Source organism: Equus asinus, chromosome 2 (assembly GCF_041296235.1).
Source record: "Equus asinus isolate D_3611 breed Donkey chromosome 2, EquAss-T2T_v2, whole genome shotgun sequence".
Classification (NCBI taxonomy): domain Eukaryota; kingdom Metazoa; phylum Chordata; class Mammalia; order Perissodactyla; family Equidae; genus Equus; species Equus asinus.
The window spans coordinates 61,702,087-61,714,116 of record NC_091791.1 but is presented as its reverse complement, the minus strand read 5'-3'; the positions used below and the strand labels follow the sequence as shown (position 1 = coordinate 61,714,116).

At 38.5% G+C, this 12,030-nt stretch overlaps 1 protein-coding gene across 5 annotated transcripts in view; it reads right to left on the bottom strand.

The window, feature by feature from the left end:
* Window positions 1-12,030, bottom strand: part of FAM149B1 (family with sequence similarity 149 member B1) — a 68,022-nt gene that overhangs the window by 14,608 nt on the left and 41,384 nt on the right. For all 5 annotated transcript variants that reach the window (XM_014858882.3, XM_014858883.3, XM_044756975.2 and 2 more), the window contains one exon: window positions 11,415-11,602. In XM_014858882.3, coding sequence (XP_014714368.3) covers window positions 11,415-11,602 — 188 coding nt within the window. The remainder of the gene's footprint in view (window positions 1-11,414; window positions 11,603-12,030) is intronic.

Sequence of the window (12,030 nt, the reverse complement as noted above, 5' to 3'; positions counted from 1 at the left end):
GAAATAGCTGACTCAATGAGAAAATGCTACTTAAGAATAATCAGTATTCCTGAGGGCATGGAAAAGGAAAATGGAACAGAAAGCGTGCTCAACAAAATAATAGAAGAGAACATCCCAAAGCTTGGGATTAAGAGAGAAATATGTGTGGAGGAAGTTTTCAGATCTCCTAGATTTATCAACGTAAAAAGACCTACTGCAAGGCATATAGCAGTAAAAATGGCAAAAATGAACGACAAAGAAAGCATTCTCAGGGCAGCAAGGCAGAAGAAAATAACCTACACAGGAACGCCTATCAAACATTCAGCAGGTTTCTCTACAGAAACCTTATAAGCTAGGAGAGATTGTAGTGACATATGCAAAACTTTAAAGGATAAAAATCTTCAGCAAAGAAAACTCTATCCAGCAAAAATATCCTTGAGATATGAGGGAGAAATTAAATCTTTTCCAGACAAACAAAAGCTAAGGGAATTCGTAGTCACAAGACCTTCACTACAAGAAATCCTCAAGAAGGCTCTCATACCTGAAAAAAGAAAAAAAGGGAGAAAGGGGCCACAAAACACAGAGTAGGGAGACAGATAGAATTGGAATAGGAGAGCAAATATTCAACTATAGCATTAGGATAAAGGGAAGTAAATCACCAAAGCAAAGACAATCTTATCACTCTAACCACAAACTCACAACACAGGTTGGAATAAGAGATGAAAATAATAATTTAGGAGGGGAGGAGGAAAGGGACTGAAACAGCCTAGGCTAAGGAAGTAAGAGACCACCAGAAAATGGACTGTTATACACGAGATTCTGAATACAAACTTCAGGGTAGCCACTAAATTAAAAAACAGAAGAGAGACACAAAACAAGTAAGGAAAAATCTAAGAAACCCAGCATAAAGAAATTGCAGAAGTGAATGGGTAGGCTAAATCACACAGGACAAGAAACAAAGGAAACACAGGAAAACCGGAAAACGAGCAACAGAATGACAGCATTAAGCTCTCATGCATCAATACTGACCCTCGATGTAAACAGATTGAACTCTCCCATAAAGAGACACGGAGTGGCAAAATGGATTAAAGAACAAGATCCAACAATTTTTTGCCTCCAGGAAACACACCTCAGTTCCAAGGACAAACATATGATCAGAGTGAAGGGGTGGAAGACAATACTCCAAGCAAACAGCAAGCAAAAGAAAACAGGTGTCGCACTACTTAGACAAAACAGACTTCAAGATAAGGCGGGTAAAGAGAGACATAGAGGGCCAATATATAATGATCAGAGGGACACTTCATCAAGAAGAAATAACGCTTATAAATATCTATGCACCCAACACAGGACCACCAAAGTTCATAAAGCAACTATTAACAAACCTAAAAGAAGATATCAAAAATAACACAATAATAGTAGGGGACCTCAACACCCCACTCACATCAATGGACAGATCATCCAGACAGAAAATCAACAAAGAAACAGTGGATCTAAACGAAAAGCTAAAACAGTTGGACTTAATAGACATATATAGAACACTCCATCCAAAAACAGCAGAATACACATTCTTCTCAAGTGCACATGGAACATTCTCAAGGAGAGACCATACACTGGGAAACAAGGCAAGCCTCTATAAATCTTAAAAAGTTGAAATAATAACAAGCATCTTCTCTGATCATAATGCTGTAACGCTAGAAATTAATTACAAGAAAAAAGCTGAGAAAGGCACAAGGATGTGGAGACTAAATAATATGCTATTGAACAAGCAATGGATCATTGAAGGAATTAAAGAAGAAAAAAATACCTGGAGAGAAACGAAAATGATAACATGCCATAGCAACTCCTATGGGATACAGCAAAAACTGTATTAAGAGAAAATTCATCGCAATGCAGACACATCTTAACAAACAAGAAAAATCCCAAATAAGCAATCTTAAACTACACCTAAGTGAATTAGAGAAAGAAGAACAAACAAAGCCCAAAGTCAGCAGAAGGAGAGAAATAATAAAAATCAGAGCAGAAATAAATGCTATTGAAACAAAAAAGGCAGTAGAAAGGATCAATGAAACAAAGAGCTGGTTCTTTGAGAAGATAAATAAAACTGACAAACCCCTAGCCAGACTTACAAAGAAAAAAAGAGAGAAAGCTCAAATAAACAAAATCAGAAATGAAAGAGGAGAAATAACAACAGACTCCGCAGAAATACAATGGATTATAAGAGAATACTACAAAAAAACGACATGCCAAAAAAACAGATAACCTAGAGGAAATGGATAAATTCTTGGACTCCTACAATCTCCCAAAGCTCATTCGAGAAGAAGCAGACAATTTGAACAGACCAATCACAAGGAAACAGATCGAAAGAGCAATCAAAAGCATCCCAAAGAATAAAACCCCAGGACGAGATGGCTTTCCTGGGGAATTCTACCAAACTTTCAGAGAGGATTTAATACCTATCCTTTGCAAGCTATTCCAAAATTAGGGAGGATGGAACACTTCCTAACACATTCTACGAGGCCAACATCAACACTGATACCAAAGCCTGACAAGGACAGCATGAAAAAGGAGAAATACAGGCCAATATCGCTGATGAACACAGATGCAAAAATTCTCAACAAAATTTTGGCCACCAGAATTCAGCAATTCATCAAAAGGATCATACATCATGATCAAGTGGGATTCATACCAGGGACACAGGGATGGTTCAACATCCGCAAATCAATCAACGTGATACACCACGTCAACAAACTGAGGAATAAAAACCACATGATCATCTCATAGATGCAGAGAAAGCATTTGACAAGATCCAACAGCCATTTATGATAAAAACTCTGAACAAAATGGGCATAGAAGGAAACTACCTCAACATAATAAAGGCCACATATGACAAACCCACAGCCAACATCATACTCAATGGGCAAAAACTGAGCACCATCCCACTGAAAAGAGGAAGGAGACCAGGATGCCTTCTATCACCACTCTTATTTAACATAGTACTGGAGGCTTTGGCCAGAGCAATTAGGCAAGAGGAAGGAATAAAAGGAATCCAACTGGGAGGGAAGAAGTGAAATTCTCACTGTTTGCAGACGACATGATCTTATATACAGAAAACCCCAAAGAATCCATTGGAAAACTTTTAGAAGTAATCAACAACTACAGCAAAGTTGCAGGGTATAAAATCAATTTACATAAATCAGTAGCATTTCTATACTCTAATAACGAACTAACAGAAAAAGAACTCAACACAACACCATTCACAATCGCAACAAAAAGAAGAAAATACCTCGGGTGAATTTAACTAAGGAAGTGGAAGACCTATACAACGAAAATTACAAGGCTTTTCTGAAAGAAATGGATGAAGACATAAAGAGATGGAAAGACATTCCATGTACATGCATTGGAAGAATAAACATAGTTAAAATGTCCATTCTACTTAAAGCAATCTATAGATTCAACGCTATCCCAATCAGAATCCCAATGACATTCTTTACAGAAATAGAATAAAGAATCCTAAAATTCATATGGGGCAATAAAAGACTCCGAATTGCTAAAGCAATCCTGAGAAAAAAGAACACAGCTGGAGGCATCACAATCCCTGACTTCAAAACATACTACAAAGCCACAGTAATCAAAACAGCATGGTACTGGTACAAAAACAGGTGCACAGATCAATGGAACAGAATTGAAAGCCCAGAAATAAAACCACACATCTGTGGACAGCTAATCTTTGACAAAGGAGCTGAGGGCATACAATGGAGAAAAGAAAAATCTTTTCAATAAATGGTGCTGGGAAAACTGGAAAGCCACATGTAAAAGAATGAAAATTGACCATTCTTTTTCACCATTCACTAAAATAAAGTCAATGTGGATCAAAGACCTAAAGCTGAGACCTGAAACCATAAGGTTTCTAGAAGAAAATGTAGGCAGTACACTCTTTTTTTTTTTTTTTAAAGATTGGCACCTAAGCTAACAACTGTGGCCAATCTTTTTTTTTTTTTTCCTGCTTCATTTCCCAACTCCCCCCTGGTACATAGTTGTATGTCTTAGTTGCAGGTCCTTCTAGTTGTGGCATATGGGATGCCACCTCAACGTGGCCTGACGAGTGGTGCCATGTTTGCGCCCAGGATCTGAACCCTGGGCCACCGCAGAGGCATGCACGAACTTAACCACTGGGCCACGGGGCTGGCCCCTGCAGTACACTCTTTGACATCAGTATTAAAAGGATCTTTTTGGACACCATGTCTTCTCAGAGAAGGGAAACAATAAACAAATGGGACTTCATCAGACTAAAGAGCTTCTTCAAGGCAAAGGAAAACAGGATTGAAACAAAAAAACAACACACTAACTGGGAAAAAATATTTGCACGTCATACATCTGACAAAGGCTTAGTATCCATAGTATATAAAGAACTCACACAACTCAACAACAAAAAATCAAACAACCCAATCAAAAAATGGGCTGGAGACATGAACAGACATTTCTCCAAAGAAGATATACGGATGGCCAATAGACACATGGAAAGATGTTCACCATTGCTGTACATCAGGGAAATGCAAATCAAAACTACACTAAGATATCACCTTACACCCATTAGAATGACAAAAATAACTAGAACAAATAGTAACAAATGTTGGAGAGGTTGTGGAGAAAAAGGAACCCTCATACACTGCTGGTGGGAATGCAAACTGGTGCAGCCATTATGGAAAACAGTATGGAGATTCCTCAAAAAATTAAAAATAGAACTACCATATGACCCAGCTATCCCACTACTGGGTATCTATCCAAAGAGCTTGAAGTCAGCAATTCGAAAAGTCCTATGCACCCCAATGTTCATTGCAGCATTATTCACAATAGCCAAGACGTGGAAGCAACCTAAGTGCCCATCAACAGATGTTTGGATAAGGAAGATATGGTACATATAGACAATGGAATACTACTCAGCCATAAAAAAGAACAAAATCGTCCCATTTGCAACAACATGGATGGACCTTGAGGGAATTATGCTCAGTGAAATAAGCCAGATAAAGGACAATCTCTGTATGACTCCACTCATATGAGGAATTTAAACATGTGGACAAAGAGAACAGATTAGTGGCTACCAGGGGAAAGGTGGGGTGGGGGGTGTGCACAAAGGGTGAAGGGGTGCACCTACAACATGACTGACAGACGATAATGTACAACTGAAATTTCACAAGATTGTAACCTATCATTAACTCAATTTTAAAAAAGTAATAAAAAAACACATCATAATCAAATTGCTCAAAACCAGTGATGAAGAGAAAATCTTAAAAGCAGCCAGAGAAAAAAGACATGTACACAAGAACAAAGATTGACATCAGGTTTCTTGTTAGAAAGAACTGGAGTGAAAAGAAAGTGAACAACATCTTTAAAGATGAGAGAAAAACTGTTTACCTAAAATTCCATAACCTGCAAAATTATCTTGCAAAAATGAAAGCAAAATAAAGAAATTTTCATATTTGCAAAGAAAGAATTCATCACTGACAGACCCATATACAAGAAATGTTAGAGGACATCTTTCAGGTTGGAAGGATTAAAAAAAATATGTTTTTAGGGCCAGCCCTGTGGCTTACTGGTTAACTTTGGTGCGCTCTGCTTTGATGGCTTGGGTTCTGTTCCTGGGCATGGACCTACACCACTGGTCGGCAGCCATGCTGTGGCTATGACCCACATACAAAATAGAGGAAGACTGGCACACATGTTAGCTCAGGACAAATCTTCCTCAAAAAAAAAGACGAAGATTGGCAACAGATGTTAACTTGGTGTGAATCTTCCTCAGCCAAAAATAATAATAATAATAATGAGATAAAATTAATCATTTTTAACCATTTTACAGTGTACAATTAAGTGGTTTTTAGTATATTCACAGTGCTGTACAATCACCATCACTATCTAATTTCAGAAAATTTCCCTCCAAAAAGCAACCCTGTACCTCCCAATTCCTCTCTTCCTTCATCTCCTGTCAACGACTAAACTATTTTCTGTTTCTAAGGATCTGCCTGTTCTGGACATTTCATCTGAATGGAATAATACAATCATACAATATATAGCCCTTTGTGTCTGGCTTATTTCATTTAATATTTTCAAACTTCATCCATGTTGTAACATGAATGATTACTTAATTCCTTTTTATGGATGAATAATATTCCATTGCATGGTGTATTAGTTACTCAGGCCACCATGACAAAAGCCCAGACTGGATAGCTTAAACAATAGATCTTTATTTTCTCACAGTTCTGGAGGCTAGAAGTCCAAGATCAAGGTGCTGTCAGGGTTGGTTTGTGGTGAGACCTCTCTTCCTGATTTGTAGACAGCTGCCTTTTCACTGTTGTTCTTACATGACCTCCTCTCTGTGTGTGCACGAAAGAGAGAGCTCTGATGTCTCTTCCTCTTTTCTTTTCTTTTTTTTAAAAGATTGGCACCTGAGCTAACATCTGCTGCCAATCTTCTTTTTCTTCTCCCCAAAGACCCAAAGTACATAGTTATGTATTCTAGTTGTGAGTGCCTCTGGTTGTGCTGTGGGACACTGCCTCAGCATGGCCTGACAAGCGGTGCCATGTCCACACCCAGGATCCAAACCTTGAAACCCTGGGCTGCCAAAGCAGAGCATGTAAACTTAACCCCTTGGCCATGGGGTCTGCCCCTCTTCCTCTTTTTATAAGGATACCAACCCTATAGGATTAGTGCCCCACCCTATGACCTCATTTAACCTTAATTACTTCCCTATCTCCAAACACAGTAATATGGGAGTTAAGGCTTTAACATATGAATTTCAAGGGGGACACCATTCAGTCCATAATACATGGATATATCAAATTTTGTTTATCCATTCATCAATTGATGGACATTTAGGTTGGTTCCACTTTTTGACTATTATGAATAATGCTGCTGTGAACATTCTGCACAGGCTTTTGTGTAGATATATGTTTTCAGTTCTCTTGGTTATAGACCTTTGAGTGGAATTGCCAGGTCACATGGTAATTTTATGTTTAACTTTTTGAGGAACAGCCAAACTGTTTCCACAGTGGCTGTACCACTTCACATTCTTACCAGCAATGTATGAGGGTTCCCATTTCTCCACATCCTCACCAACATGTTATTGTCCTTTTTTTTTTTTTTTTTAATATAGCCATCTAGTGGGTATGAAATGGTACCTCATTGTGGTTTTGGTTTTGATTTGCATTTCCCTAATGAATAATTATGGAGAACATCTTTTTTTTTTTTTAAAGATTTTATTTTTTCCTTTTTCTCCCCAAAGCCCCCTGGTACATAGTTGTATATTCTTCATTGTGGGTCCTTCTAGTTGTGGCACGTGGGATGCTGCCTCAGCATGGTTTGATGAGCAGTGCCATGTCCACGCCCAGGATTCGAACTGATGAAACACTGGGCCACCTGCAGTGGAGCGCGCGAACTTAACCACTCAGCCACGGGGCCAGCCCCGATGGTGAAAATCTTTAATGTGCTTATTAGCCATTTGTATATCTTCTTTGGAGAAATGTCTATTCAAGTTGTTTGCCCATTTTTTAATTGGGTTGTTTGTCCTTTTGTTGTTGAGTGTAATTCTTTACATATTGTGGATACTAGATTCTTATCCACATGATTTGCACATATTTTCTCTCATTTTGTAGGTTGTCTTTTCACTTTCTTGATAATGTCCTTTGATACGCAAAGTTGTTTATTTTGATTAAGTACAAGTTATCTACTTTTTCTTTTGTTGTTTGCCGTCTTGGTGTCATATCTAAGAATCTACTGCCAAGTCAAGCTCATGAAGATTTACTCCTATGTTTTCTTCTAAGAGTTTTATAGTTTTAGCTCTTAAATGTGTGTCTTTGATCATTTTGAGTTGATATTTTGTATATGGTGTGAAGTAAGGGTCCAACTTAATTCTTTTCCATGCAGTTATCCAGTTGTTCCAGCATCATTTTTGAAGGGACTATTCTTCCCTCATTGAATGGTCTTGGCATCCTTGTTGAAAATCAATTGGCCATAGATATGTGGGTTTATTTCTGGACTTTTGATACTATTTCATTGATCTATATGTCTGTCCTTATGCCAGTTCCACACTGTTTTGATTACTATAGCTCTGTATTAAGTTTTAAAATCAGGAAGAGTGAATCCTCCAACTTCATTCTTTTTCAATATTGTTTTATATATTCAGGGTACCTTGCATTTCCATAAGAATTTCAGGATCAGCTTGTTCATTTCTGCAAAAAGGCAGTTGGAATTTTGATAAGGAATGCACTCAACCTGTAGATCTACTTGGGGAGTATTGCCATCCTAACACTATTAAGTCTTTCAATCCATAAACACAAGATGTCTTTCCATTTCTTTAGGTCTTCTCTAATTTCTTTCCATAACGTTTTGTAGTTTTCAGTGTACGAGTCTTGCACTTCCTTGGTTAAGTTTATTCCTAAGTATTTTATTCTTTTTGATGCTATTTGCAATACTGTGATTTATAATAAATATATATTTGGTCATTCAGATAATCAAGATATATTTCTTATATACAGGCATACCTCGTTTTACTGTGCTTTGCTTTATTGCACTTCACAGATACTGCATTTTTTACAGGACCCTCCACCAGCAAAAATATTACAACGTGCCATAGGCTCAGATGATGGTTAGCATGTTTTAGCAATAAGGTGTTTTTCAATTAAGGTAGGTACATTTTTTTTTAGACAATGCTATTGCACACTTAATAGACTACAGTCTAGTATAAACATACTTTTATATGCACTGGGAAATCAAAAACCTCGTGTGACTTGCTTTATTGTGATATTCGCTTTATTGTAGTGGTCTAGAACTGAACCTGCAATAACTCCAAGGTATGCCTGTATGTTTGGTCTTTGTCCACAGTTCCTGGTTCACAGCTCCCAAAACTCTTGGAATTTCCCAAGTGTTGAGAGTGATAAAGGCATCTTTCATTATGTCAATGAGGTGATTTTTGGAAAATACCTAAGGTTAGAGGGTTGGAACTTTCAGTCCCACCTGCTGACCTCCAGGGAGGGGAAAGGGCTGGAGATGGAGTTCAATCATCAGTGGCCAATGATTTAATCAATTATATCTATGTAATGAAGCCTCCATAAAAAACCAAAAAGACAGAGTTCAGAGAGCTTCTGGGTTGGTGAACATGTGGAGACTGGGGAGAGTAACATGCCCTGTCTTGATACCTCACCCTATGCAACTCTTTCATTTGGCTATTCCTGAGTTATATCTTTTTACAATAGTAATCTATAAGTAATATGTTTCTCTGAGTTCTGTGACCCACTGTAGCAAATTAATCAAACCCAAGGAGGGGGTTGTGGGAAGCTCTAATTTACAGCCAGTTGATCAGAAGTACAGGTACCTGGACTTGCAACTGGTGTCTGAAGTCAAGGAGGAAGTCATGGGGACCGTCAATCTGTAGCTGGTGTGTCAGAAGCACAGGTAATAACCTGGGCTTGTGACTGGTATCTGAAGGGGTGGGGGACTTAGAGGACTTCAGTCTTATAAGACTGAACTCTTAATCTGTGAAATCTGATGCTATCTTCAGGTAGTCTCAGAATTGAGTTGAATTGCAGGACACTCAGCTGGTGTCCCAAGAATTGCTTGTTGGTGTGGGGAACTCTCTCCCCACATGTTGGAATTAGGCTTCAGAACACCCCAAAGACTATTATAAATGAATTTTCTTAATTTCATTTTCGATTATTCAGTGACATAGGCTGGAAGAATTTTGACAAGCATGATAGAGAAGGCATAAATTGCCTTGAACAGACATAGTGGAGATATGATTTGGAGGACGCTGTAGGGGAGGGCTCAGAAGGAAACGATGAACATGCTATTAGAAAGTGGAAGAAGAGAGATGCTTGTTATTTAGTGGCAGAAAGCTTACTGAAATGGTCTCTTGTGGTCATGTGGAAAGCAGAACTTTTAAGTGATGATCTTGGTTATGTAGCTAAGGAGATTTCCAAAGTTTTGAAGGTGAGGCCTGATTTTTTTCTTGCTGCTTATAAAAAAACAAGAGATGAGAGATAAATTGAGGGAAAAACTATTAAACATAAAGTAACCAGGACTTAATTTTGAAAATTCTTAGTCTCTCTAGATGGCAAAAGATTTTAATTGAAAGAAGGCTGTCAGACCCCCCAAATTCTACTGGCAGGAAGCAGCCTGATAAAACTACTTAGCTGCAAACATGTGCTACCTTTCATGACAAAGGATGACTTAGAGGGCGAGACCAAGAGCCCAAAGGGTAGAGCAGAGAGTTGAGAGGATTATTTCCAGGCCTGAAACTTAATGAAGGAACTCCCAATATTTTCCCAGCTGGATTTCAGAATTACTATGGACCCTTTTTGACCTTCCATTTGCCCTCCTTTTTAACTGTAATGTCTGTAACTGTTGTCCTTTCCCTGGCCCCCTATCGTATATTGGGTATGTTGGGGTCAGATAACTTGTCTCTAGGAGTGGAATGGCTGGATTATATAGTTAGATGTTTATATACCTGTGTATGTAAGCTTTAGTTTCACAGGTCTATAAAAAGAAAGGAATTATGCCCCAGTAAATTTTCTTGTTTTTTTTTTAAAGATTTTATTTTTCCTTTTTCTCCCCAAAGTCCCCCTGGTACATAGCTGTGTATTTTTAGTTGTGGGTCCTTCTAGTTGTGGCACGTGGGACGCCGCCTCAGTGTGGCTTGATGGGCGGTGCCATGTCCACGCCCAGGATTCAAACCGGCAAAACCCTGGGCCGCCAAAGCAGAGCGTGCGAACTTAACCACTATGCCACGGGGCCGGCCCCGCCCCAGTAAATTTTCTTAATGTATTATATCCAGGAACTTCCGGCAATAAAAAGGAATAAACACTTGACACACAATAACATGGATCAATCTCAAAATGATCATGCTAAGTGAAAGAAACTGACAAAAGAAGAGTAAATACCCTATGATTCCATTTATATGAAACTCTACGAAATAAAAACTGATCTATAATGACAAAAAGAAGATTAGTAGTCACTTTGGGATTATGGGTTGGGGAAAGGCAGGAGGGAGGGATTACAAAGGTCATGAATTTTTGGCGGTGATTGTTTACTATATTGACTGTTTCATGGTTTCATGGGTGTATACATAGGTCAACTTGTCAGATTGTACACTTTATATCAACCATTCTTCAATAAAGCAGTTTAAAAATGTATTTGCCACTCGTACATGTCTTTTTCTCACAAATAATTATATTCAAAGAGAAAGCACAATCTCTGTCTATTTATCATAGACTAGGCCTTATTACTCATCCACTCATTCTCAAATATTTTCTAAATATCTGTTAGTTTCTGTGGGAAATACAAATATGAATCTTTTGCACTAATGAAGCATATAATCTAAGACACTGGTTATGGTTTGGAAATCATAAACAATTATTTTTTTATATTGTTTTCAAAAAGATCCTTACCAGAAGCAAATCCCTCCCAGTGACTACGCGTCAACTGCTCCATACAACTCAGAACCTTGCTCCACACATCGTCAAACACATAAGCAAGGACATCTTCTTTCATGCAGTAAAATGGAGCAATGGGAGGGTACCCTAATTTCTGTTTCTCTGTAGCTGCTTCTGATTTCTTTCCATGAAGCTCCTCTTCCCTGTAAGAGAAGTAAGAGGGAAAGACTTCATGGTTATTTTTCACAGAGTGTTCACCACAGGCCTTTGTACTTCTTAGGAATGTGATTTATGCCCCTGCCCTACCCTTTGCCAGGTATATGTAGCACATTTATTAAGTTGCCTGCATTTCCCTTTTTACCCCCTTCCCACCCTACCACTCTGCCAAAAAATAGAACCAAAAAAAGAAGACTGAAAATCACTGTACATTTTTTAGCTTTAAACAGATGAGTACTGCTGGGAGCCGTGGCTACATCATTTGATCGGCTGTTTGACAGGGTCCAGCCGATTAACGCCGAGGGGTGCAGGGTCGCCCCTTGGTGAAGAATAACCGGCCAGCCCCTCACATAGTTCTGAAACCTGTGCTGCTTCTAATTGCCCTTCATTCCTTTTCCTTTCTTAACCTCCAGTT